The sequence below is a fragment of the Scomber japonicus genome, chromosome 4 (assembly GCF_027409825.1).
Source record: "Scomber japonicus isolate fScoJap1 chromosome 4, fScoJap1.pri, whole genome shotgun sequence".
In the NCBI taxonomy this organism is placed as follows: domain Eukaryota; kingdom Metazoa; phylum Chordata; class Actinopteri; order Scombriformes; family Scombridae; genus Scomber; species Scomber japonicus.
Genome location: NC_070581.1, coordinates 1232957 through 1255943, shown reverse-complemented (window position 1 = coordinate 1255943; position 22987 = coordinate 1232957). Strand labels below are relative to the sequence as shown.

Genomic DNA, 22987 nt, shown 5'->3' with positions numbered 1-22987 from the left:
CTGCTATCACACTGTGTGTGTCTGTGCTGGAAGGACAGAGAGTCTCAACTCTGACAGTCCCTGGAAGCACTGTCAGAGACATACTGTGTGGTTGCTGTGTTGTAGCTGAGCTAGCAGTGCTGCTATGAGAGGCTCTCCCAGTGTGTGTTTGTGTGTGTGTGTGTGTGTGTGAGTGTGTGTGTGTCTTCAGGGGAGTGTCACATAGCTGTAGCCTTGCTGTTTATTGAGCTTGACGTTACTGTTCATCTTGTTAAATTCCAGTGGCCACTACAAAATCAGTAAATATATTAGATTAAAACAAAGCTCCCTCTGTGACTACTGCTATTCACAGTTGGATATGAAAGAGCATTTAGAATGAGGATAGCTGCATATGATCACTTCAAGTCATTCCAGTGTGCAGCATGATGAGGCTGCTATCAGTAAAGGGGCTCTCTGGCCAACATGCTGTATTTATGAGCCAGAGTTTCACAGTAGAGTAAAAAGGACACAGCAGGTGGTGTCAGGACAGACTGCAGACTGCAGACTGATGGACGGCACACCCACCTTCATCATCGATCCACTTGAGCGTGATGGGCTGCTGCTTGGCAACGCTGCACATGGTTCTCACCTCCTCACACAACTCCACAAAGGTTACTGTTGCAGCCAAGTCTGTGATCAACATGTCCCTGAATGTAGAGACAAACACACACACACACACATAGAAAATGTCAAGATTGAATCACTTGGTTGGAAGTGGAGCAGAGATCAAGAGAGCCCACAGGGGGGTTAGAGAGAGAGTCAACAGCAAAGTGACAGTAAACTTCCCACATGGTTGAATTATTCATACTGTAGGTTACAAACAGGGAGGCTCATTTTGAAATGATTGGTAGGTTAGGTCAGCTGGTATCTGCCTGTTATGGAGATGTGATTGACTGTGCGTGTGTGTGTGTGTGTGTGTGTGTGTGTGTGTGTGTGTGTGTGTGTGTGTGTGTGTGTGTGTGTCTGGACGGCCTCAGCTGTTTACCAGGTTGACTCAAACTTTATTGGCACATTCAGAGGGACTTTTGCAGATGTTACATGGTGCCATCCATTTGGACCAATGAATACAATTAAAAAGGCACTCCGTGACTTTTAGATATGTGGATCAGTTTACTAGTCATGGAAAGAACAGTGTAAACAGTGGTACAGTGAAGCGAGAGCATTTATTCTTAACCTGGGAAACAGTTTGACAAAATAATCTTAGCACAGATGGTGTTTGCTGAGCAAACTGAGGAAACACATGCCAATGATGAAGACTGCGCTAAGTAACACAAGGTCCACATACCATCTTAAGATTAGTTTATATAATATCTGCTTGTGCTTCGAGACAACACGTTTTGTTTAAGACTGTGTTTACGTTACAGGCTTTAATGCTCAGTACTGATTGTTTAGTCAGATCATGTTCTGTGTTGACTACCATTGTATTATACTAGACTGTGAGGTGCAGTCACTGAATGATGATGACAGGTGATATGAACAGAGAAGTGAGACATTAAAAGAAACAAATAAAATCTAATCAGACCATTCTCATAGCTGTGACATAGCCAGAGATCAGATATGAATCAAAGGCAGGATCATATATGCACAAATCTGATTTGGTTTGTTCACATTTCTGAGAAAAAATAAGATCTGAGTAACTTGAAAAAAATCTAGATTTGTGCCACGTCAGCATGTAATATGAATGTAGCCTAAGAGAGATGCTGTCAAGTTGTATCTATGCAGCTTGACCATTCTTCATTTTAATCTTAATGTCACTGTCAAGTTCCAAAACTTTGGGGGAAATCACTACTAGAGTTATTGTATACTGAAATGTCTTCACACTACATTTTTTTATCTACTGCTAGAAATGACAGTGTCAAGTATGGAAAACTATACTATACTATACTATACTATATTATTCTTTACTATTACTATATCATACTATTCTATACTATACTATACCATATCATACTCTATACCATTCTTACTACAAAAAATCATACGATACTAAACCATACTATACTATACTATACCATACCATATCATACTAAACCATACTATACTATGCTATACCATACCATATCATACTAAACCATACTATACTACACTAGGGCTGAACGATTTATCGTTTTCTGATCGAAATTGCGATTTCAGACAGCGCGATCATGAGATCGCCAAAGTTGCGGTTTTTGAAGCGCTCCTGACTGACCCAGGATCTGTTGTGTCAACTATTTTACACATACATCCCGTCTCCCTACCATCCTGCCAAGCTCACCAATCAGAGGCGGCATGCTACTCGTGGATAGGTCACGTTAACCAATCAGTATTAACCGGCTCCTTAATTATAATTATTCAGAAATAGCTTCAGCTGGATCAGAAGCGGAGTTAAGGGATTTAATCCCTAAGAAAACCAGCACGTCGGTCATTTGGGAGTGTTTCGGGTTTGAGGCTGCAGACGTGCACCAGAAACAGGTACTGTGCAAAACCTGTCGCGCTAAAGTTGCAACATCCAGCGGAAACACAACCAATGTGTACCGGCACTTGAAAAATCAACACAAGCATTTGCATGACGAGTGCATGACGAAAAAGTCCGGTGAAAATGATACTCAGGCCCACTGTAGCAAACAGACTACAATTACAGCATGTTTTGCCAGTGTAACTCTGTATGATAAGAGCAGCAGAGACACCGGGAGATTTAAAAACCTCCTCCGCACGCTGGACAGAAGATATATGATTCCCTCCCGCACCTACTTCAACCAGGTTGCCATCCCACAGCTGTACGCAGAGTGTAAATGCTGAGTGATGTAAAGATGTCAGGGAAGAGAGTATTATTGTTGATTAAGTACTTTTGGGATTTTATTTGTTCTGCACTTCACCCTGACTTGTGGTGTCAGCCTTTGTTTAAAAAAAGATATTTGAGTTTTATTTTATTACCATTACTTGTCAAATTCACTTAAAAAGATAGTCCAGGTTTCTTAATATACAGTAGGGTTGAATAAAGTACCTTAACTGCTGCTATAGATGTTGATAAGCTAGCTCTCTTGAGCCATAAAAGACTGACCTTGACCTACCTACTTGACTGTTGGGCAAGATCCTTTTTTCCTTTATTGGAATGGTTGAATTTTGTTTTTCTTATTACTTATTTAACATTGTTTAGTTTTTTGGAATTGTTTTGTATTCTATTTAACTTTTTTTTTTTAAATTAACACAATTAAGGATTTTTTGCCATACTTTTTCAAGTACTCTTTTAGTTCTTCATTTGTAATAACTGCCATTGGTCTTTAGTTTTTATCCTTGCATTAGAGTAATAGCATTTAATGTTTTAATGTTACTGTACATTGTGAATATTGCACTGAAGCTTGATTTGAAGGAAATCGTGAATCAAATCGAAATCGCAATATCTGCCAGAAAAATCGCAATTAGATCTTTTCCTAAAATCGTTCAGCCCTATACTACACCATATCATACTATTCTATACTATACTTTGCTGTGCTGTATTATACTACACCATATCATACTATTTTATCTATACTAAACCATATAATACTAAACTATACTATATCATACTATTCTAAACCACACTATACTATACTGTACTGTACTGTACCATATTATACTATACTACACCATACTATACTATACAATAGCATACCATTCTCTACTACTTAACCATACCATACTATACTATTATAGAATCCAGTCTTAGCCAGCTTTTGTAATTGTTGTGCTAATAGCATCAGTTCAGTTTCTTTAAAACAAATACTTTGAAATCTTTGGAAATTCCCATAGGCTGTTTGAAAACCTCTTTAAAAACTATGTATCTGATACTTTTACAGCAAAGACTTTTCTAACAATCTGGATGAAAAAACTATTCTGTACATAGCATGATGAAAACAATCTACAGCTAGTTTCCCAAACTGAAACTCTTTTTATAATTCAAGTAGACAAATAGATGTAACGAGGGCACAAACTGAGGCTATAATGGAAACCATGGCAGCAGTACAGATTATAACACACTTAAAAAGAAGTATCTGCAGTACTGAAGTTATCTCTCAACAGATTCACTTTCTTTTCATTTTCTTAAATACTTTGAGGAAAACAAAGGAATCCAAAGTTCTGCAATGTTTAATGTAGTCTGAATATAAGCAGATGAACAAGAATAGATAGATGGATCTGAAGCTGTGGGATCAGAGAATGAGTAAACAGGAGTATGAATCTGACCAGACATAAGTATTCAAGTTTGGTACCAAGAAGTAATCAAGATAGACACAAAATCTGTTCAGGCATGGCTGGGCTGATGAAGGGAGGAGTTGAGATGTACTGACTGTGGTCTGTTTATCAAAGGAATCACAAACTGTAGGAAAACACTGGAAACTTTTTCCCCAAACAAGTCAGAAGACTTTGCTAGTTAATATCATGAAGACAGACGTTGCGCTAATTGAAATACTGAAGCTGGAAGCAGGACACACATTGGTAACCTGAAACAGGAAGCACAAACACACTGAATGTCATTTTGGTATTGACTTCAATTACCCTTATCAGTTGATGACTATTTTAAATAAGGGTGTGCATGGTCAGTTTAAACAGGCACCCTCATGTTCTGCTGCTGGTTGAATAAGAATGTATTCACATTCAACAGTGCAGCTGTTTAGAATTAGCCAGGGCCAAACATGAGCATGTTTTATACTGGAAACATATTTTACCTACTATCCACTTCAGTGTCTATGTGAGTGTGTCTAGCAGGTTTTTCTCTGTCTGTGTGTGTGTGTGTGTGTGTGTGTGTGTGTGTGTGTGTGTGTGTGTGTGTGTGTGTGTGTGTGTGTGTGTGTGTGTGTGTGTGTGTTATAGGCTTTCAGGTTACTTTCAGGGACAAATTTCAGACCTAAGACCAGTTATCTGGGGACAGCTTGTCCAGCTGGGAAAAAGGAGGCATGTCTCTCTCCAATTGGTAAAACACTGATTTTTGGGTCAGGTTAGTAGTTGAAGTCCGTGTAAAGTAAGAATAAATATGTGTTCTCAGTTTGACATACCACAGAAAAGTGTGTTGTTAACCACCTTGCCAAATTTGAATGATTAAAAAAAAATCAACAAAAAAAAGAAATTAGGCTTCAAAGTTTTGTAAAATTTAGGGTGCTTTCACACCACTAGTTGGATTATTTGGTCCTCACCAGGCAGTAAAATTATTAGTATGTAGCATACAGGCTGCGGTGTGGTTCCTGTTAACACCAGCAAACCAATCAAGATTGGTCCGATTGACTTTCCCTCATCTGGTCTCGGTGCTGAGTCAAGCGGACCGAGACCACCTCTTTTTGGAGGTCTCGGTCCGCATGATTTAGTGCGCACCCGAGTGCGATTGATGCTTTCACACCAACGAAAACGAACCCAACTAAGAGCTTTTGGTCCAAATGGACTGTTTAGTGCGCACCAACTGCTGGTGGTGTGAAAGCGCCCTTAGTCTCTTTCTCTGCTACCAAACACTGTGGGAGTGCCCGCCAAGTCTGCTGAAACCCCGCCCCCTACCAAGTATCACTTGTCAATCAAAGTCACCACCTCTACCAGAAACATGGAAGCTACGTCTGAGAGTTTTCTGCTGCTAACTCAGCTGCTAGCTCGGTAGCTAACTCAGCTAACTGGCTAACTGTATACTGTAGTAGTAGTAGTGTGTGCTGAATGTATTTATACCTCTACAGCAGCAGGGGCAGGTTTATTATTTTCAGACCCACCCACTAAATCCTGAACACAGAAATGTTGAAACACAGTTTGTGAAGCCTAGCTCCACAATTCAAATCTAAATGGTTGAAATGCCTTTTACACCTTTTTTAGAAATACATTTATGACCTATTTAATGTGTTTAGAAGAAAATGTCTGAATTCACTTTACACTGTCTTTAAGGGTTGAGATAAGTCTACCAGACATTCATGTTAGTCTATGTAATGTCCCCAAAAGTAACCTAGGGTGGGTGTGTGTGTGTGTGTGTGTGTGTGTGTGTGTGTGTTTTTATGGTGTCGCATTTGTTGGACTCTGACGGGGTGGAGTACAGACAGCTTGTTTCTCAGCAGGTACTACCCCACGCAATCAACACCAACAAGTCAAAGAGGGATGATGTCAGACACCCACACGCACACGCACATGCACACGCACACGCACACGCACACGCACACACACATACGCTAAGCTTGTCAAAGCTGCTTTACATTGATTCAGTTTTTTTCCTGTAATCAGATAACATATGGGTGAGTTAACTCTGATGAAATGAATATGAAGTACTGTATGAACTGTGTGACAATGGCTGCTGATATCTCATATTTACTTGATATTTTATCAGTATCTTTTTGGACTTCTAATACTTTACTAAGGCATTAGGCCTTTAGTAGATCTTGACCATTCGTATGCAACATTTTAATATAATTAAACATGTGGTCTTCTGCTTCTAGTCCTCTCTCTGTGCTATTAGCAGCCATACTAATAAGAATGCATTCTGCTCTGTTGGTTGTTAAAACTCAAGCATACAGTAAGGAAAAGCTCTATGGTTTCAAGAATCTGACCCTTGCACTATTTGCTGAGTGTATATAGTGAGGAGTGCTCAGCACACTGAGGGATTTGTCATGTTCGAAAGCATGACGCTACCTATCAACATGTTGATCTTTGATCCCTCCAATCAAAACATTTCTTTCACCTCCAGCTTGAAGACTGTACAATGGTCAGTGTGTCTTGGTTACTTGCTAACACATAATGTGCTTGTGTTTCTTTTGTACCAATAAATCAATATTATATTGATATTTTGTAGATATCATCTTAGATTTTGAATATGGTAATATAGTGATATAGAATAAGTGTCTTTTCCTGCTTTTAAAGGCTGCATTACAGTAAAAATGTAATTTTCTGAGCTTAACACACTGTTCTATTATCTGCCTTTATCCACTTAGTCATATGGAGTTGGGGGTTAGTGTATAATAACATCTGACAGATGGGGGGGAGGGGCATGAAGACTGCCTACTTATTCTAATCAATATTCATGTTTGATAAATGCTTTTAAGCTGCTCATGAATGCTCTGTTCATATAAGCTGATGTAATAGTCAGTGTAAAGTGAATTCATTGATTTATTTCTAAACGCGTTCCACATGTTAGAAAACGGTTACTACGTGTTAAGACTGATAACACTGTAATACTGAATTGTGGAGATAGAGAGTTAAACTGTTTTTCACCATTTCTGTATTCCTGATTTGCTGAGCTTGCATATAACGGCTACACCGTGATGTATGCATGGCCTTGACCCCTCAGATAGATACTGATGGGTTAAAAGCATGTTCAGCATATCACATCATTAAGTTTAACAGGGCTCAGTTCCTCTCCCCTCTCTGTACACACAGTCACCTCTCAAAATGATTGTGAGGCTGTGACCAAGCTTGGAGCTGTGAAGCACTGCCGACCCAGTTCAGAGTTTGGAGTGTCTTCTACATGAGAAGCAGCACCTCCACCTCTCTGACATTCACATCTACATGTCAGTGTGCTGTCCTTAGATGAACTGTACAACTCACTCTGTGGTATTTTCAGGCATGTGGTCCTGTAAGCATGCCGAGTGGATTTATAAGCTACTGAAAGAGGCGGGGGGGCTTTTCCTTCTAATATTTGAGTCTGTTTAAGATGTTCTGATCTGTTAATCATGAGCTGGTATATGCTGTGGACCCTGTTACTACACTGAGCAGGAAGTTATTCCATTCATGCACTCAGTGGCATGACATCAGCAAAGTCTTTCTGAGATCATTAGTCCATTATGGCCCTTTTCCACTGCACGATTTAGTAACGGTACGGTACGGTACGGTACGACTCTACCCACTTTGTGCCCTTTTCCACTGGGGGCCGGACCTGGGAACCGTTACGATTTTTCGTACCTGTTTCAGAGGTGGTACTAACCGAGCCGAACTGATACTAAATTGTCACGTGAACGGCGCTGTCCACTGATTGGTCGAAGGAGATGTCGTCATACATGCGACGAAGCTCGGGGTCTTTAAATAATCACCCGCGTTAAAGCACAAACACAAACACAGCGAGAACGATTTTTAGAAGATGGAAGGAACAACAAGGAGATCAACATCGTGGTCGGTGACAGAAGTGCAGACCTTTCTGTGCGTGGTCGCCTGCAAATTACGTCACAGCAGTGTCGACCCCGCCAACTCCGCCCATTCCAAGTAGTCCGACTAGTACCTCTTGGCAGTGGAAAAGGAACAGGGCCGGTTCTAAAAGTGGGTAGAGTCGTGCCGCGCTAAAGCGTACCGTACCGTACCGATTCTGCAGTGGAAAAGGGCCATTAGTTGATCAACAAGAAATAATCATCTTTTAATTCATGTCTTAAAGTAACATGATTTTGAGTATAGTTAAATCAATTGGCAGGCCATTGTAATTGGCTGATGTTAGCTTATTGTATGTGTATCAGTTTAGTATGGCTGTGAATGTTGGCAGTAAGAAATGAGGTAAGTGCTGTACAGACGTTGTACAGCAGGTAATGTATGTGTGAGATCATCAGTATGTCCACCAGACAGCTCTGACATGTTTATTTTTACACTGTGAAATGTTCCACTCACTACTCGTCCATGTCACACACACCTGACAGAACAGTCACTTCTGTGTTCATCAATACAGCTGTCTGCACTGTACCTGAACACAGCCAGAGCAGACACTGCAGCTGCTGCTCACACTATACTGTCTGTGTGCACACTGTGCTAATGCTGCTAACATTTAGAATGATGCATAGAGGACAACTCTGACATATTTATGTGCTAACTATAGCAAGGCTAGCATGCTAAACTCTAGCCGTTAAACTCTACTTTATATTTAACTTTGCCATGCCAACCAGGGCTGCGGCTACTATTTTAATTGTAGATTAATCTGATAATTATTTCCACCATTAGTTGTTTAAGGAACTGTTTAAAAGATGTCATTCACAGTTTCTCAGAGGACACCGTAATTACTTCAAACTGCTTGTTTTGACTGATTAAAATCTAAAATGTCACGATATTAAATAAATTGTCACAAATGAAAAAGAAAGAAGAAACATTTTCCTTTAAGAAACTGGAACCATCAAATATTTGGCTTTTTTTTCATTGATAAATTACTGAAATGATTAATCGATTCTCATGATTGTTGCCGATTAATTTTTTGACTATCAAAAAAAATCCTTGCAGCTACAATTCCAAATATAACAATAAAAACACAGCTGAATAAGAATGTAGTGTGTCTTCATGACAGACACAACCAAATGTACCCATCAAACCTGAAGATTAGCATAATATGGATGATGATGAGAAGTAAAGCATGTTAGTTGTTAAGATGGTTTAGTGTGGATTTAGATTTTGGACAGAAAAGGGGACTGGAGAACCAAACATCACCATCCCTGCATCCACATTTTATTATAAACTCAATACATTTGGGATCTTGGGTTCTGACTGAAGAAATGTCTACATTCACTTCAGTGTCGGAGCAGTTATTCCTTTCAGCCCTGCATATCACACTAAACCATGTCTTGTAAGGGGGCTTCATGTCCATTATATGATATGTATATTTGTACAGACTATGAGCTGCTCTGGTTGTTTATCTTTGCTTGTTTGTGATCTCATGTAAATCACCTCTGACTTCTAGGATATGGATATTAACTGCATCAATGTCAACAGATATAAAAAGCAATACAATTAAAACACTTAAGAGAATTAAAGTCATACAAAATAGGTAAATCATTATAATATAGGATGGGGAGGGAAGCAGACAAACGCAACATTACAAAAAGACTAAAGGTTAAAAGGTTGTGACAGAAGAATAGATCAGCTGGATCACTAACTGTGGAATGACTGATGGAGCCTATCAGCAGACTGAAGGTAAAAACACTACAAATCATCTACTGTACACTAGAACATATGTTATAAGATGAACACATAGAATTTCACACAGAGCTGTTGGCACAGTGTTGTGAGTTAGCTGTGAACTGTGAAAGAAATTACACAGAAATTACAAATTGTTGCAAGATTTAAAAAAGAAAAAAAAAGTCTAAATCTGAGGAGTAATTAAAGTTGAAGAGCAATAGAATCATATTTGTCCAAGTAAGGCTCATTATCAAAGACAACATAACAAATGTATAAATACACCACCTACTAAACGTATAGAGGGGAGAAATCATTCAACACTACAAACACAGGATGAAAATGATCCAATGATGAGTGACAGCTTTACAGTCAGTTAAAAGGATATGTTTCCAAATGTTCAAGTCCGTCTTAAAGCTGAGCTCAAGATAACCACTTAGGAAATCAAAAGCTAAGCCAATCAATCAATATCAAAGTTGATCAAAGTTCCACCACATCCATAACTCAGTCAATATTAAAGAGGCCAAATGTCAAAGTGTAAGTCAGACGGTCCTCATGCTCCCCTCCCCCAAGCTGTCACATATTATCATACATGCCGACCCCAAACTTGTCAGTTGCGTTCATTCATTGACATTTGACAGAAACATGTATCATATGTTAAAGGATATGTTCACAATTTTAAAGTGTGTCCTAAAACAGCAGTCATGTGACCATATGAACAGTTAAGAATGTTTCCTCTCTGTAATTATTCCTCCAGTTCACACTGACAATTAAAAGATCTTCAAAAGTGCTTTCAGTGTTCAGTGATGGAGGACTGTATCCACAGTGTGTCCACACAGTCATTTAAAGTAGATGATCAGCTTCTATTGAGCTTCATCAGTGTGAGTTAGTCATATCAAGTGATATCTGACACATTTACAGTCTTTTTACCATCAGATTCCCTCTTAGTGTTTCCTGTTTCTCTGTGGTGGAAGTATAGTAACAAAAAGACTTTGCTACTAAAACCACTGTAATGTTGAAACATAGAAGATGAAGATTTGACTCATTTGGACTCTGAAGCTTCATATTAGCTTCACATCAACTTTTAAATCCATGTTTACACAGAAGGAGGACTGTGGATTTAGTCCTCCATCACTTCCATTGTAAGTGGGTCAATGACGTGACGCCTACATTTGCAGTCCGACTGCATTTTATACATTTAGAAAAAGGTTTAAATGAATAAATAAATACCATATATATGTAATGGCTTTCCTACATATGTATTCACTTTAAGTTTTCAAAAACACAAGTTATTAGTATTTTTTCTTTTATTTAAAGTGATAAAATATCATGTGGTGCGACTGTCTGGCCATGACTGCTGTTATGAAAACTTATTTGAAATTACTCCAAATCTATTCAAATGTATGTTCTGCCCTTTTTGGCATGTTTTCCAGAGTGTTTTATACTACTGTACAAAATTACAAACCATTTGTATTTATTTTTCCGTCATGGCATATAAACAAACTTTGTCTGACGATGATGATTTGATGAAATATCATGTGGTGCGACCATCAAGAAACAACCAGTCTGGGACTTTTATGATGAAAATCATTCAAAGGCAGGATGCTGCATCATACACTAGTTTGCCAAGGACCCATGGACATAACAAGCAGGTTTGTACCCCTTTCTAAAATATGGAAAAAATGAAGCTTTTTAATGGCTGGTATGTAGTTGCCATATTTTGATATCATGTGGTATGACCTCAAGAAAACAATAAATATGACGTTATTTCTACAAATATATGTTTTGATTTTAAATTTCATAATGACCTTTTTGTGGCAAGCTAGCTTGTTTTGTTTAGGTGGTCAATTCTGTGCCTGTAAATTTTGATTGAACTTGAAAATATCATTTGCGACCAAATATCATGTGGTGCGACCATTGCAGAGTCTTTTTAATGACAGATATGTCCAATATTAGAAACTTTTATATTCAGTGAATGATTTACTTACATTAATTCCTTTATTTTAGTATTATTTGGAATATATTTGTATGCAATTTGAGTCATTTTTTCTAAGATTTCAGAAGCAACAGTTTACGTATAATTTTTGTATAATATCAGAAAAATGCAATGTCACTTTGGCAATTATGCATTTGTTTGTAAAGCATTATTTATTTCTAACTGTTATAATCTATTTTGCCAGATCACACTCCCATGCAAGGTAAAAACTGCTTGCCATTGGCAGTGTGTTAATTCTGACCCTGCAGTAAGAGTGGTGTACCCTGCTAGGAGAAGAGAAAGGTAAAAATTGTAAAAATGAAAGCTAAAAATAAAGCACCATGAAGTACATATCACTCTGGTATGTTTTTCATTACCTGGATGGATTGCAGTTTTTGTATGCAGGTTCATCTACACTGTAGAGAGAGAGTAAGTATTGGGCCATGTGTCCATGACACCTACATGAGCATTCATGATATCCCTTTTTAAATCCACGGGAATTAATATAGAGATCTGTAACTATTACAGCTTCTACTCTTCTGGAAGGCTTTCCACAAGATTATGGAGAGTGGCTGTGGGAATTTTTGTCCATTCATTCAGAAGAGCATTGCTGAAATCAGACAGTGATGTTGGATGAGAAGGCCTGGCTCATAATCTCAACCCCATCTTTGTGATGAACTAGATGTGGTCTGCCACTTCGTGGCTGAGTGTCTGTTGTTCTTAAATATCCACTTGTTAATAATACCATTTACAGTTGACAGTGAAATGTATAGCAGGGAACACATTTCACAAACTGACATACCAAGCTTGAATTCATTGAACTCTTCAGAGCAATTCATTCTTTCACAAATGTGTGTAAATGCAGACTACATGGCTAGATGCTTGATTTCATACACCTGAATAAAACACCTGAATTCAATGATTAAGAGGTGTATCTCAATATTTTTGTCGATAAAATATATCAATGGTCCAAAGTGATACACCATAGATTAATGGCATGGCTTTGCATTTCTGTCTCAGCTACTAATGAAGAAAACAGTAGAGAAAGATTCAATATATAAAATCAAGTCAGCTTGATGATGACTAGATAATACATATTTCTGTTCTAAATGATTCAATAATCGAAATAGACTTATTCCATTGTCAAGTTAAATGAAAAGTTTGTTCATGACAAAGCAATGATGGCGTGCTGCACTTCTGTTTTAAAAAATGTTTATGAAATGTTTGAGTTTATAAAAATTCTGTGAAATTGTAATAAAACCACTGGTTTAGTTCTATTCTGCATTGAAGTAATTATTTTTCTATTTCTTTCAATAGATTTTTAATGATATGAGGTCTTTCTGTCATGTGGTGCGACCATTCATCATGTGGTGCGACCAATAATACCAATAACTGTATTAAATTCAGAGTAAAATATCAATTCTCTGTGGCAGTAATATTAATCACTGATACAGTATGTTTAACTGAATTGTATTTTTAAATGTTTTAAATCATTTTTAAGCAATTTACAGAAAAAATAAGTCTTCCATTCATTTAAGAAGGCAACTGTGACATTATAGAACATAAATATGAGATTATTATTTACAAAAACTCAAAAGACATGCAAATAGTGTTAATGCATGTTAAGGAAATTCATTTATTTTAAGATAGATCACGGTCGCACCACATGATTTTTTTAAAGGTCAGTTCTAATTCATTGAGATGAAAAAACACATAAAACACTTAATTTACTATTTAAATATGAATTTATGTGTACTTTACATTCTTAATGTTTGAACTACTGCAATAGGCTATATATTCCCATTTTTATTATTTTAAAATTGACCTGTTGAAAATCCTTATACGTCATTGACCCAAGTACATTATGAAGAGATCTACTAATGGTCAGTATGAACAGGAGGAATCATTACAGCAAGAAAAACACACATAATGTACATTTGGGCTAAGAAGGCACACTTAAAAATGGTGAACCTGTCCTTTAAACCTCACATAATGTAGCTGAGGAACGGAAGGACACTGGAAGGAGGACAGGGATATTAAATATTATCAAGGACCTTCAATAACTTTTGAACAACTTTCAGCAGCAGCAGCAGCTCATGTTCGTCAGTGTGTGGAAGTTCACAAGTCATAAGAAAACTTCAATCCTACAGAAAGGCTTAATTTATCAACACAACTAAACATCTGCATTTCATACACTTGACAATGACTCACACTAAAGCATACCAAAAAACAGTTTTTATCATTACTGTTATTATTAATATGCCAGAGGAGTGCAGTGTCTCCTACCACCACACACAGTAAGCTACAAGTCTCCATTCCACAGGTGTTTCCCCTCGTCATCGTCACCTCCTCTCTATTTGTTTCCCACACTAAGTTCAACACTTACCCGCTGTAGTGTGCTTTAATTTTCACCGTCTGCGACTGTAAGTCCATTATGGCTCCGTTTGACGCTGGCATATGCATGGTAGAGTTTGGTTTATGTTCCGACTTAGCCCGACGTTAACGGGACAGGCCCAGGCTAACGTTAGCTGTGTGACGTCGCAGAGTAACGGCTGAGTGAAGCCGGTACAGGTAACGTTTGTTTGTTCCTCACCTCTGCTGACAAGAACTACTTCAGCTACTTTCTACTTTCTTTCGTTTGGACAGCAGAAGAAGCTCCCAAATCTATCAAGTTAGCATGAATGGCTTAATAGTTTCCGATTTGACGTGTCAAAATAAAATATGTCAATAGGGATATTCAGCGCTGGCCTTTAGAATTCCTAGCAATGCTTTTATTTTGGAAGTAGAAACTCTTGATCCGTGGTGGTGTTCAGACTGTCTCTAGGGAGCTTGACACAGTTTCTTATGGTTCACTATGGTTACCGCAGTCCAAATTCACCTGTGCCGTTGTTTTAACGGGGCTTGTTCAAAAGCCCAAACAGTCTTAAAGACGTCCAGACAGGAAATAGACGGAGAGTTCATATAGAACTCACATCACTGTCCACATGAAGTCTTTCTTTTAATATCTTCACATTATGTTTCACCCACGTATGAACACTGCCCTGTTGTAATGTCTTGGTCATATTCCAACATTGCAAACTCTTGACTCTTTCCATTCCCCGAAATTAATCCTGACCACAAGAATGTGTATAAATGTCTTCTTTATATTTGTTTTATTTTTATCAGAATTAAATTATCTTATTAATACATTATTTGCACTTTTAATTAAGGCATTATTCAATTTGTTGCAAAAAGCTGAAACAGTAAATAGCACAAACAATTGGATTTAAAGTAAATGAGGCTTCCACTAATAATATAGATATTGAGCGCCACCTGCTGGTTGATGAGTAGACACCTTCAAAGACACCGGTCAATCATTTACAGTTCTAACGCCATTAACGTCATTGATGTCCTTTGCTTGAGTTTATTGCATGAAGAGAGGAAATTTCCTGTGTGTCACTAATTCCAAACAATGTTGCATTGTTGTATTATGAATGTATCATTTATAATAAAAGATGACAATAAAAATATACACACTCTGGCCTATATAGAAAGTATAATAAATATGTCCAATTGCTACTGTATAATCAAATATAATTCTTAGAATCATAAATAGCAATTCATTTGATAATGATTAAGTAGGCTATAACTATTACACCTATTTAATGTATTTGGTGGAAAACAAGTTTCTTTAAGCATAAAATGGTAAATAAAGAAGAAGAAGAAATACATTTAAATTTAATTTAAATAAGTTCATAGGATGCAATAAAGCCTGTTTTCTTTCTGCTTTGATGGTTTTTTAAGTCACAACGTATTAATGATTTAATTGGAGTTTTAAAAAGTTAAAAAAAATAAACTCCAGGTAATTTGAAATGAAATAATTTTCAAAATTACTCAAAATGTTTCAAAATGACAATGCAAATTAGAATAAAGCTCAATTTTATGCTACCTTTCACTCAGGGTTGAAAACTACCGCTCACATCTTTCACCTGGATCAAAAAACAAACACCTTCAGAAAAGTATAGTGGTTCTATACTAAATGCTAATAATACTGAGGGAATGTTGGCAGTGATATAGCACACTCAGCTCATTAAATAAACATGTTAAATATTATTGCTACTATGTGCAGTCTCAGCAGCTAGACTGTCAGTGATGACGTAGGACACTGGTTGCTATGGAGCATGTACATTGGAGACACTTGTTCTAAAATCGTCAGTTCACTGTGTAATATTGGAGGAGAAACTTCACTCAACGATTTCTGAAAAACTGTGCAAGAAATACCATCACACAGTGACCTCATCATGTCAGTCATCATGAAAAATGTGAAAATGTAGAGAGTTTAAAGTCATTTAGAGATACTGACACATCAAAAGATATATTAAAGTTGTAATTGTAAAGTAAAACCTTAAGTAAGCACAAAAAATTGAACTGAGTAAATGTTCAGAAAAGAAGAAAAATAAAATATTGCATTTAACCAGCTTTAACCTGTAAACTGCTGGTTTAAAGATGGCAAAGTTTCTACTTTCATCCTAATTTTAATCAAGATAAAACCCTCATTCATCACTTTATTAAATAATGCATATGTGATCACTATGTTCTGTAGTAATGTCAATTTAAATGTAACAAAGACATTATATACATGCAGAGCTGAAAGTTGCTTGTTTATTTAAAGGACAGGTTCACAAATGTTCAATTCTGTCTTAAAACAACAGTGAACATGTAAACCTGTTTTGTGTAAGTGATGGAGGACTAAATCCACAGTCCTCCTTCTGTGTAAACATGGATTTAAAAGTTGATGTGAAGCTAATATGAAGCTTCAGCGTCCAAATGAGTCAAATCTTCATCTTCTATGTTTCAACATTACAGTGGTTTTAGTAGCAAAGTCTTTTTGTTACTATACTTCCACCACAGAGAAACAGGAAACACTAAGAGGGAATCTGATGGTAAAAAGACTGTAAATGTGTCAGATATCACTTGATATGACTAACTCACACTGATGAAGCTCAATAGAAGCTGATCATCTACTTTAAATGACTGTGTGGACACACTGTGGATACAGTCCTCCATCACTGAACACTGAAAGCACTTTTGAAGATCTTTTTAATAGTCAGTGTGAACAGGAGGAATAATTACAGAGAGGAAAACCTCTTTACTGTTCATATAAACACCTTGCTGGTTTAGGTCACATGTAAAATGTTGTAAACCTCTAACTTTTAAGGGAAACATCATTGTGCTCAGCAGGTTCAAGAGATGAACTAATTTATTCAATGTTCAGTTCAGTCAAGTTGTGTTAAGTTGAGTACCATCTCACCTCTGTGATCACATATACTGGAAGAGAGAGCCCAGCAGGAGCCAGAGGAGTGCCACAAAGGTAAAACACTTGACATGTGCTGTCTATGATCCAGACAGTGAATGTATCCTGTTAGATTTGTGAAGAGCTTGTGCTTACTTGAAATATTATTATTAGTGTGGTATTTAGTCGTTTATCATTTTCAGTGACAATGTCCATAACATTAGTGAATGTATGCAGGCATTTATAAAATGTTAATGTTGTATTGAGGGAAAATGAACACTCATAGTCACATGAGATGTCATGTTAGTAATGCTGGAACTAGCATGACATGACACATTTTAGTGTGCAACATGCTGAAAAATGTGAAACCATCAAGCTTATCAGAGGTAACCAACAGATGTAGACACTGAAACTGCCTCATGACAGCTAGTGGTGGATGTAGTACTAGATCCTTTACATTTACAAGTAAAAGTACCAATACATCAATTTAAAAATACTCCATAACAAGTAAAAAAAAACCTGCATGAAAAATCCTACTGCAGTAAAAGTACATAAGTATTATGAGCTTGATGTAGTTAAAGTATTACAGTAAAAGTAAAGTAAGTATTATGTGTTTGTTCTCTAATCTTTGATTTTTGCTGAAATATTGGATCATTTGAACATTTACACTGCTGTTACAAAAAAGACAGAAACAAGAAATCTGATTAATAAACCAATCACAATCATCAGTAATAATCAATTATTCACGTTTTACCCAAATGTACCACACTGAGACTCTCTATTTGACTTGTAACACTTCTTGAACAACAAAGTGAAAATGTGGACATTTTGTCCCAAGATGAAGACAGTGTTTGCTATCACAGAATCCAAAACAGTGAAAAGTTATAGAATATATAAGTAGAAAACAATCACTCAGTTTTATGGGGTTATTTGTGTCACCTTACAGTTCAGATTGTGTGTCATGTTCTTCCTCTGTATCCTCTGGACATGTGCTGTGGATCACAATGGATTGTTTGCATCATGGACTCAGTATGAGAGAACACGAGCATGATAGTTTGTTATCATACATTAAATAGAGTTTTACCTGAAGAGTTTCACATAAAGTTTTAATGTGGAAATCGGTGGAGATAATGGAGAAAGTTTTTTTCAAGCAGTGCCTCAAGTTAATGAGGATGAGATGAACATCAAGTATGAGGCACCCTCTGCTGGAGAAATGGTGGGAGGCAGCATGTCATACATCTGCATCATCATCAGAATATCATACATTATAAAGCAGCATGTTTACTTGCCAAAAGACACACGCTGATAGATTAAAGCAGTGAGAAGAATGTAGGCTATATTTGTATATAAAGGTCATACTAAGTATGTGTCCCAAACACACTTGTGTCCTGGCAACATATATATTTATAACTAGGAGCCACATGTTGGTTACAGGAAAATGTCTGAAAGGGGTAATTGCAATGATCCCTTCAGTCTCATTTGCTGCTGACTGTCCTCACGTCACTCAGCTGAAAAGTAAATATTTCAAATATGGCTTTTATGCAGTTGACTAAATGATAATTTATGAGTGTAGTTAGGTCAGATAGTTCTTTGAAATGAGAACCACATAACCAAGGTTAGGCCATGTGTGAATAAGATTGTGTATGTAAAGCAGAATGTATGAGTACCTGTAACCTGAGGTGGCTCCAATGACCTCTTTTGTCTCTTTCACTGGCGATGGTTCTCACATCGCTCAGCTGAAAAGTAAATATTAAAGTGTGTTTTTTATGCTGTTGAGCAGATTATAATCCTGAGTGTAGTTTCGTCAGTGTAGAAAAGGCCTCAAAGTTACTGTATATTTGTTGCTGTTAGATGTGTTAGATATAGCACTAGATGATTGATGTGTGAGCAGAGCCCCCTGCTGGCGTTATATTGTAATTGACCGCACTCGGTCGCGCAGCAGTGTTTTTGGCCACAGTGAATGACGGGAGTGAGAAGTGTGCGTGAATGAAGCATGTAAGTATGTCTGGATGGGTAGAGAGAGTGTTGGATGTATGCTGGTGCATTGGGGAACGTTTGGGCCGTATGATGTGTAACTTTAGTGCTCACCATGCTGTAGCCGGTTTGTCAGCTAGCTTTCCAACCGAGTGTATTAAGTGTCACGTGATATGCCCGTGTTTATATTGATCGTTATCATGCCGGTTATTCAGCGTGCTATAGCGTGGAGTATTGTATTAGTTATAAGAGGGATTTATGACTGTGTTCATATATGTTTTTCTGAGGATGCTGGTTAGCCAAGGTATTTTCAGAGCTTTTTATGTTACTGAATCTGAGCTAAGTGGTTTGATTTATTGATTATTTATTAATTTATGCATTTGTTGTTTTTATGTTTAGAACCACAGAACAATCGCTTGTAAGGAGGAAATAAACAGGATCAGACACATTCACGGGCCTCCTCTTTATTGAGTCTCTGGAGATTCGGCTGAAAGTGGTGTCCTGGACAACACAGTGAACTCAGTGATATTCCTGAACCAGCTACATACACCTAGGGTCTCCACTACAGTCAGATTGTTTGAAATGAGATCCACATAACCAAGGACATGTGTGAATGAGATGGTGTATGTAAATGAGAATTGTTATTGAGTTGCTGTGGGATGAATTAGTTATATAGGTAGATGTTTTATTAGCATGGTAATGCTAGCAGGTAGGTAAGAAAGTGAAGCAGCAATATGTTTATGTTTATTTGTACATTAATTGAAATATATGTAGCAAAATTTGAACCTTCAGCTATCATGAAGTTGAGTTACCCCTCAGGAAGTCATAAAAGAAAGAAGAAAAGGGGAGAGGAGGAAAAGAAAAAACAAAACAGCGGCAAGTGATAATTTACATTGGATAAATTAGGTCTATGTGTGTTGTTCAAATGGTGTAATTTAGCAGCAGGTAGGCTAAATATACGGGTAATGTTTACGTTAGCTACCTGCCAGGCAGTCAGTGCTAGTAACGAACTGAACAGCTAGTGCAAGTTAGCGCCAGCTGTTAACTGTCTTTAAAGCATGAGGTGCCTGACAGCATTCTGCTGTTCTCAAACATTTAATGGAACATTTATTTCCTAGGCTGTGCACACACACTCAACAGTGTGGTGACAGGAGCCATTAGCTCTTCCATCCACTAGGTGGCAGCCTTGTGTGGTACAGCTACATTGCTTAGACCCACATGAGTAAGTAGCGTAGAAGAAGAATGTTTGATGACCTGTTGATAAAAAACACATTAAATGGCTGAGCTTGCCAACAGAGACTTTTGTCACATGTTTTATTGAAAACATTACAAACAGTAGAATGCTTAAATCTGCTATGTTAAGCTACAAGAAGTAGTAAGTCCGTGTCCTAAACATAAACATTAGCTTGGGGTGGTTTTAACCATTGGTAGCTGTGAAAGCAGCTGGATTCCTTGTAAATATAAAATCAGAAAAAATATGGTAATGCTACTCTCACCATATCTTTTCTTTCTCCCTCAAGGTGCTTTGCTTAAATTTTCCCTCTTCCTAGGGATGCCTCCACTGATGAAGGTGAGTGAAATCACCAGTGTAGTTTCTGATGTCATGTTACTAAAGCATCTTTAACAATGCCACTGAGTGCTGCTGAGAACACCACAATACTATGGCTGCACAACAAAATAAGCATAGTAAATTATTACATTCATAATGATGTTTACAAACTTTGGAACTTTGTAGGAACTCCGTTAACACTCAGTTGTTCAGTTAGTACCTTTAACTGTATCCTTTGTTACTCTATGAATCTATGATTAAAACTATGGGGTAAAATAAATAATAAAAATTATTTGTGTTTTTTTTAGTGGTGGGCATAGATTAATTTTTTTAATCTAGATTAATCTCACTGTAATCTTGGAATTAATCTAGATTAAAATGGCTCATTTGAATTCTGCCGAAGGCATTCAGAATATGTGTGCTACCCAAATAATGACTAAAAGTAAGTCTTTGAGAACGGGTTTCTCAAGCCAGGTGGTGCATTAGACCAGGGGCTCATCTCCTGTTTCCAAAATGCATCACAAACTGCTTGAGAAAGCTGTTCTATGATAATTGGTGATGAAGATAAATCATGTTCAATAAGATGTACTTGTGTTTACTAACTGTTTATTCAGTTAAACATAAATTTTGAACTGTGGGCCTGCATAAGAGGTCGTGATGAACCGTTTACAGTCAGTAGCTTTGTGTCAATCAGTCCAAGCTCTATTTCTCCTTTCTTCCACCAGTCACTCAGGCAAACCTGCTTGTTCATATTTTCTGGTGACAAACTAGATCTCCTCTTCTGCACAATATGGTCTGCTAAAGAAATAGTCTCTCGCATGGGACAGTTGTGGCAGGAGTCCCCAAGTATTTACAGGCAATGTGGGCCATCTTACCATAGACAGCAGTGTGCTCCGACCACCACTTCAGTGGACACTGATCTAGCCAGCGGCTTCATAGCTGCATCCATGTTAGCATGTCACGTTTGATGTGGTAATTTCACAGTAGGCATACACACAGGTTCGAAGACTCGTTCTCGCCCCCTACAGTGCAATTCGGCTAGGTATACATCCGCGCTGGTGAAAGTCATCTTAGCTTGCGTAGTATAGACCCAGCTCCCAACCCAACTTTGAGAATAGATTAACGGCAATATTTTTTTTATCGCCCGATAAGAGTCCCACGTTAACGCAGCACGTTAACGCCGATAACGGCCCACCACTAGTTTTTTTCTTTCTTTCATTGTGATAATAAATACTATTTCGAATGAATATGTATTGATGTCAAAGTTTTTTTGGAACAATTCATGCAATTAAATCTTGTTTCATTAATAGAAAACATTTGTAACTCTGTTTCCATGACATATTAAATGTCTCATAAATGCCTCAAAATATGTCATGGACATACGATCTTCGGTCATATGATAGAAAACAAGTATAAAAACATTTCCATATGAGTTTTTATAATGTTATATTCTGAGAACCCCATGTTTGACGATGTTGAGTTTTATGGTTAAAACATTTTGGCTTCAAAGTCATATAAGGTCTTAATTTAATTAGATCTTTTTGTGTTGCCATTAAAGTACATCTAGCCACACACAAAATGACATGTTGTTTTTAAATGTCGGTTCATTAATCCCTGAGTGGCACCAAAATATGTTGTGGAAATGGAACTCCATAAAATGGTCAAACATATTTTTCTCTGTACATTTCACTGGACATTTCAGATTTTTTTAAATATGGGGCCCTAATGTCTATGTTATGCACTCTGTACATAAAAAATATGATACATAGACTAAATTATTTTCCCAGCTGCACCATCAACTTCATCTACCATTCATGAGGAAGAAGAAGACATGGGAGAGACTACATTGAGTGGTACTATGGCCTCAACATCAACACAAATTGAGTCCATTTTACTTGGGGCCCCCAAATTCCTTGAAACGGCTCTGTTTTCGACGATTTTTGGCCTCCTACAAACCACATTTTGTCCGAGGGCGTTCATCGTGGTGGCTTCAAAATTAAACAGCTGACTTAGCACACCCTGCTGAACAAATGTTCTGAACAACTTTTTCATTACTCGCCCGGTTTGGGTTTTAGAAGTCCTCAAAGGTCAAATGCCCAAAAACCCTCGCCAAAACGCTCCCATAGACAATGAATGGGAGGAGAGTCTAATGCCACTTTGACCCTAAATTTGACCATCTAAACATGCTCCAGAACAGACCAAATTTACCACCCACATCAGGTCCGGCCATAAATTTGATAAAATGGAATAAGTAACCCCAAAATGTGCTCTCTAGCGCCACCTTGAAACGCTTAGACGTAGACGTAGGAATGTCGTAGAAAGATCAAACCAAAACTCAATTGTTTGTCTTATCGAGACTTACAAATCA

General features: G+C 37.5%; 1 protein-coding gene across 2 annotated transcripts in view; it reads right to left on the bottom strand.

Moving 5' to 3' along the window:
* Window positions 1–14397, bottom strand: part of prkcz (protein kinase C, zeta) — a 142321-nt gene extending 127924 nt beyond the window's left edge. For both annotated transcript variants that reach the window (XM_053317434.1, XM_053317433.1), the window contains exons 1-2: window positions 14211–14397; window positions 544–665 (exon numbers count right to left, since the gene is read on the bottom strand). In XM_053317434.1, the coding sequence (XP_053173409.1) occupies window positions 544–665; window positions 14211–14287 (199 nt within the window). In that variant the 5' untranslated portion in view covers window positions 14288–14397. The remainder of the gene's footprint in view (window positions 1–543; window positions 666–14210) is intronic.
* Between the last annotated feature and the right edge of the window lie 8590 nt (window positions 14398–22987).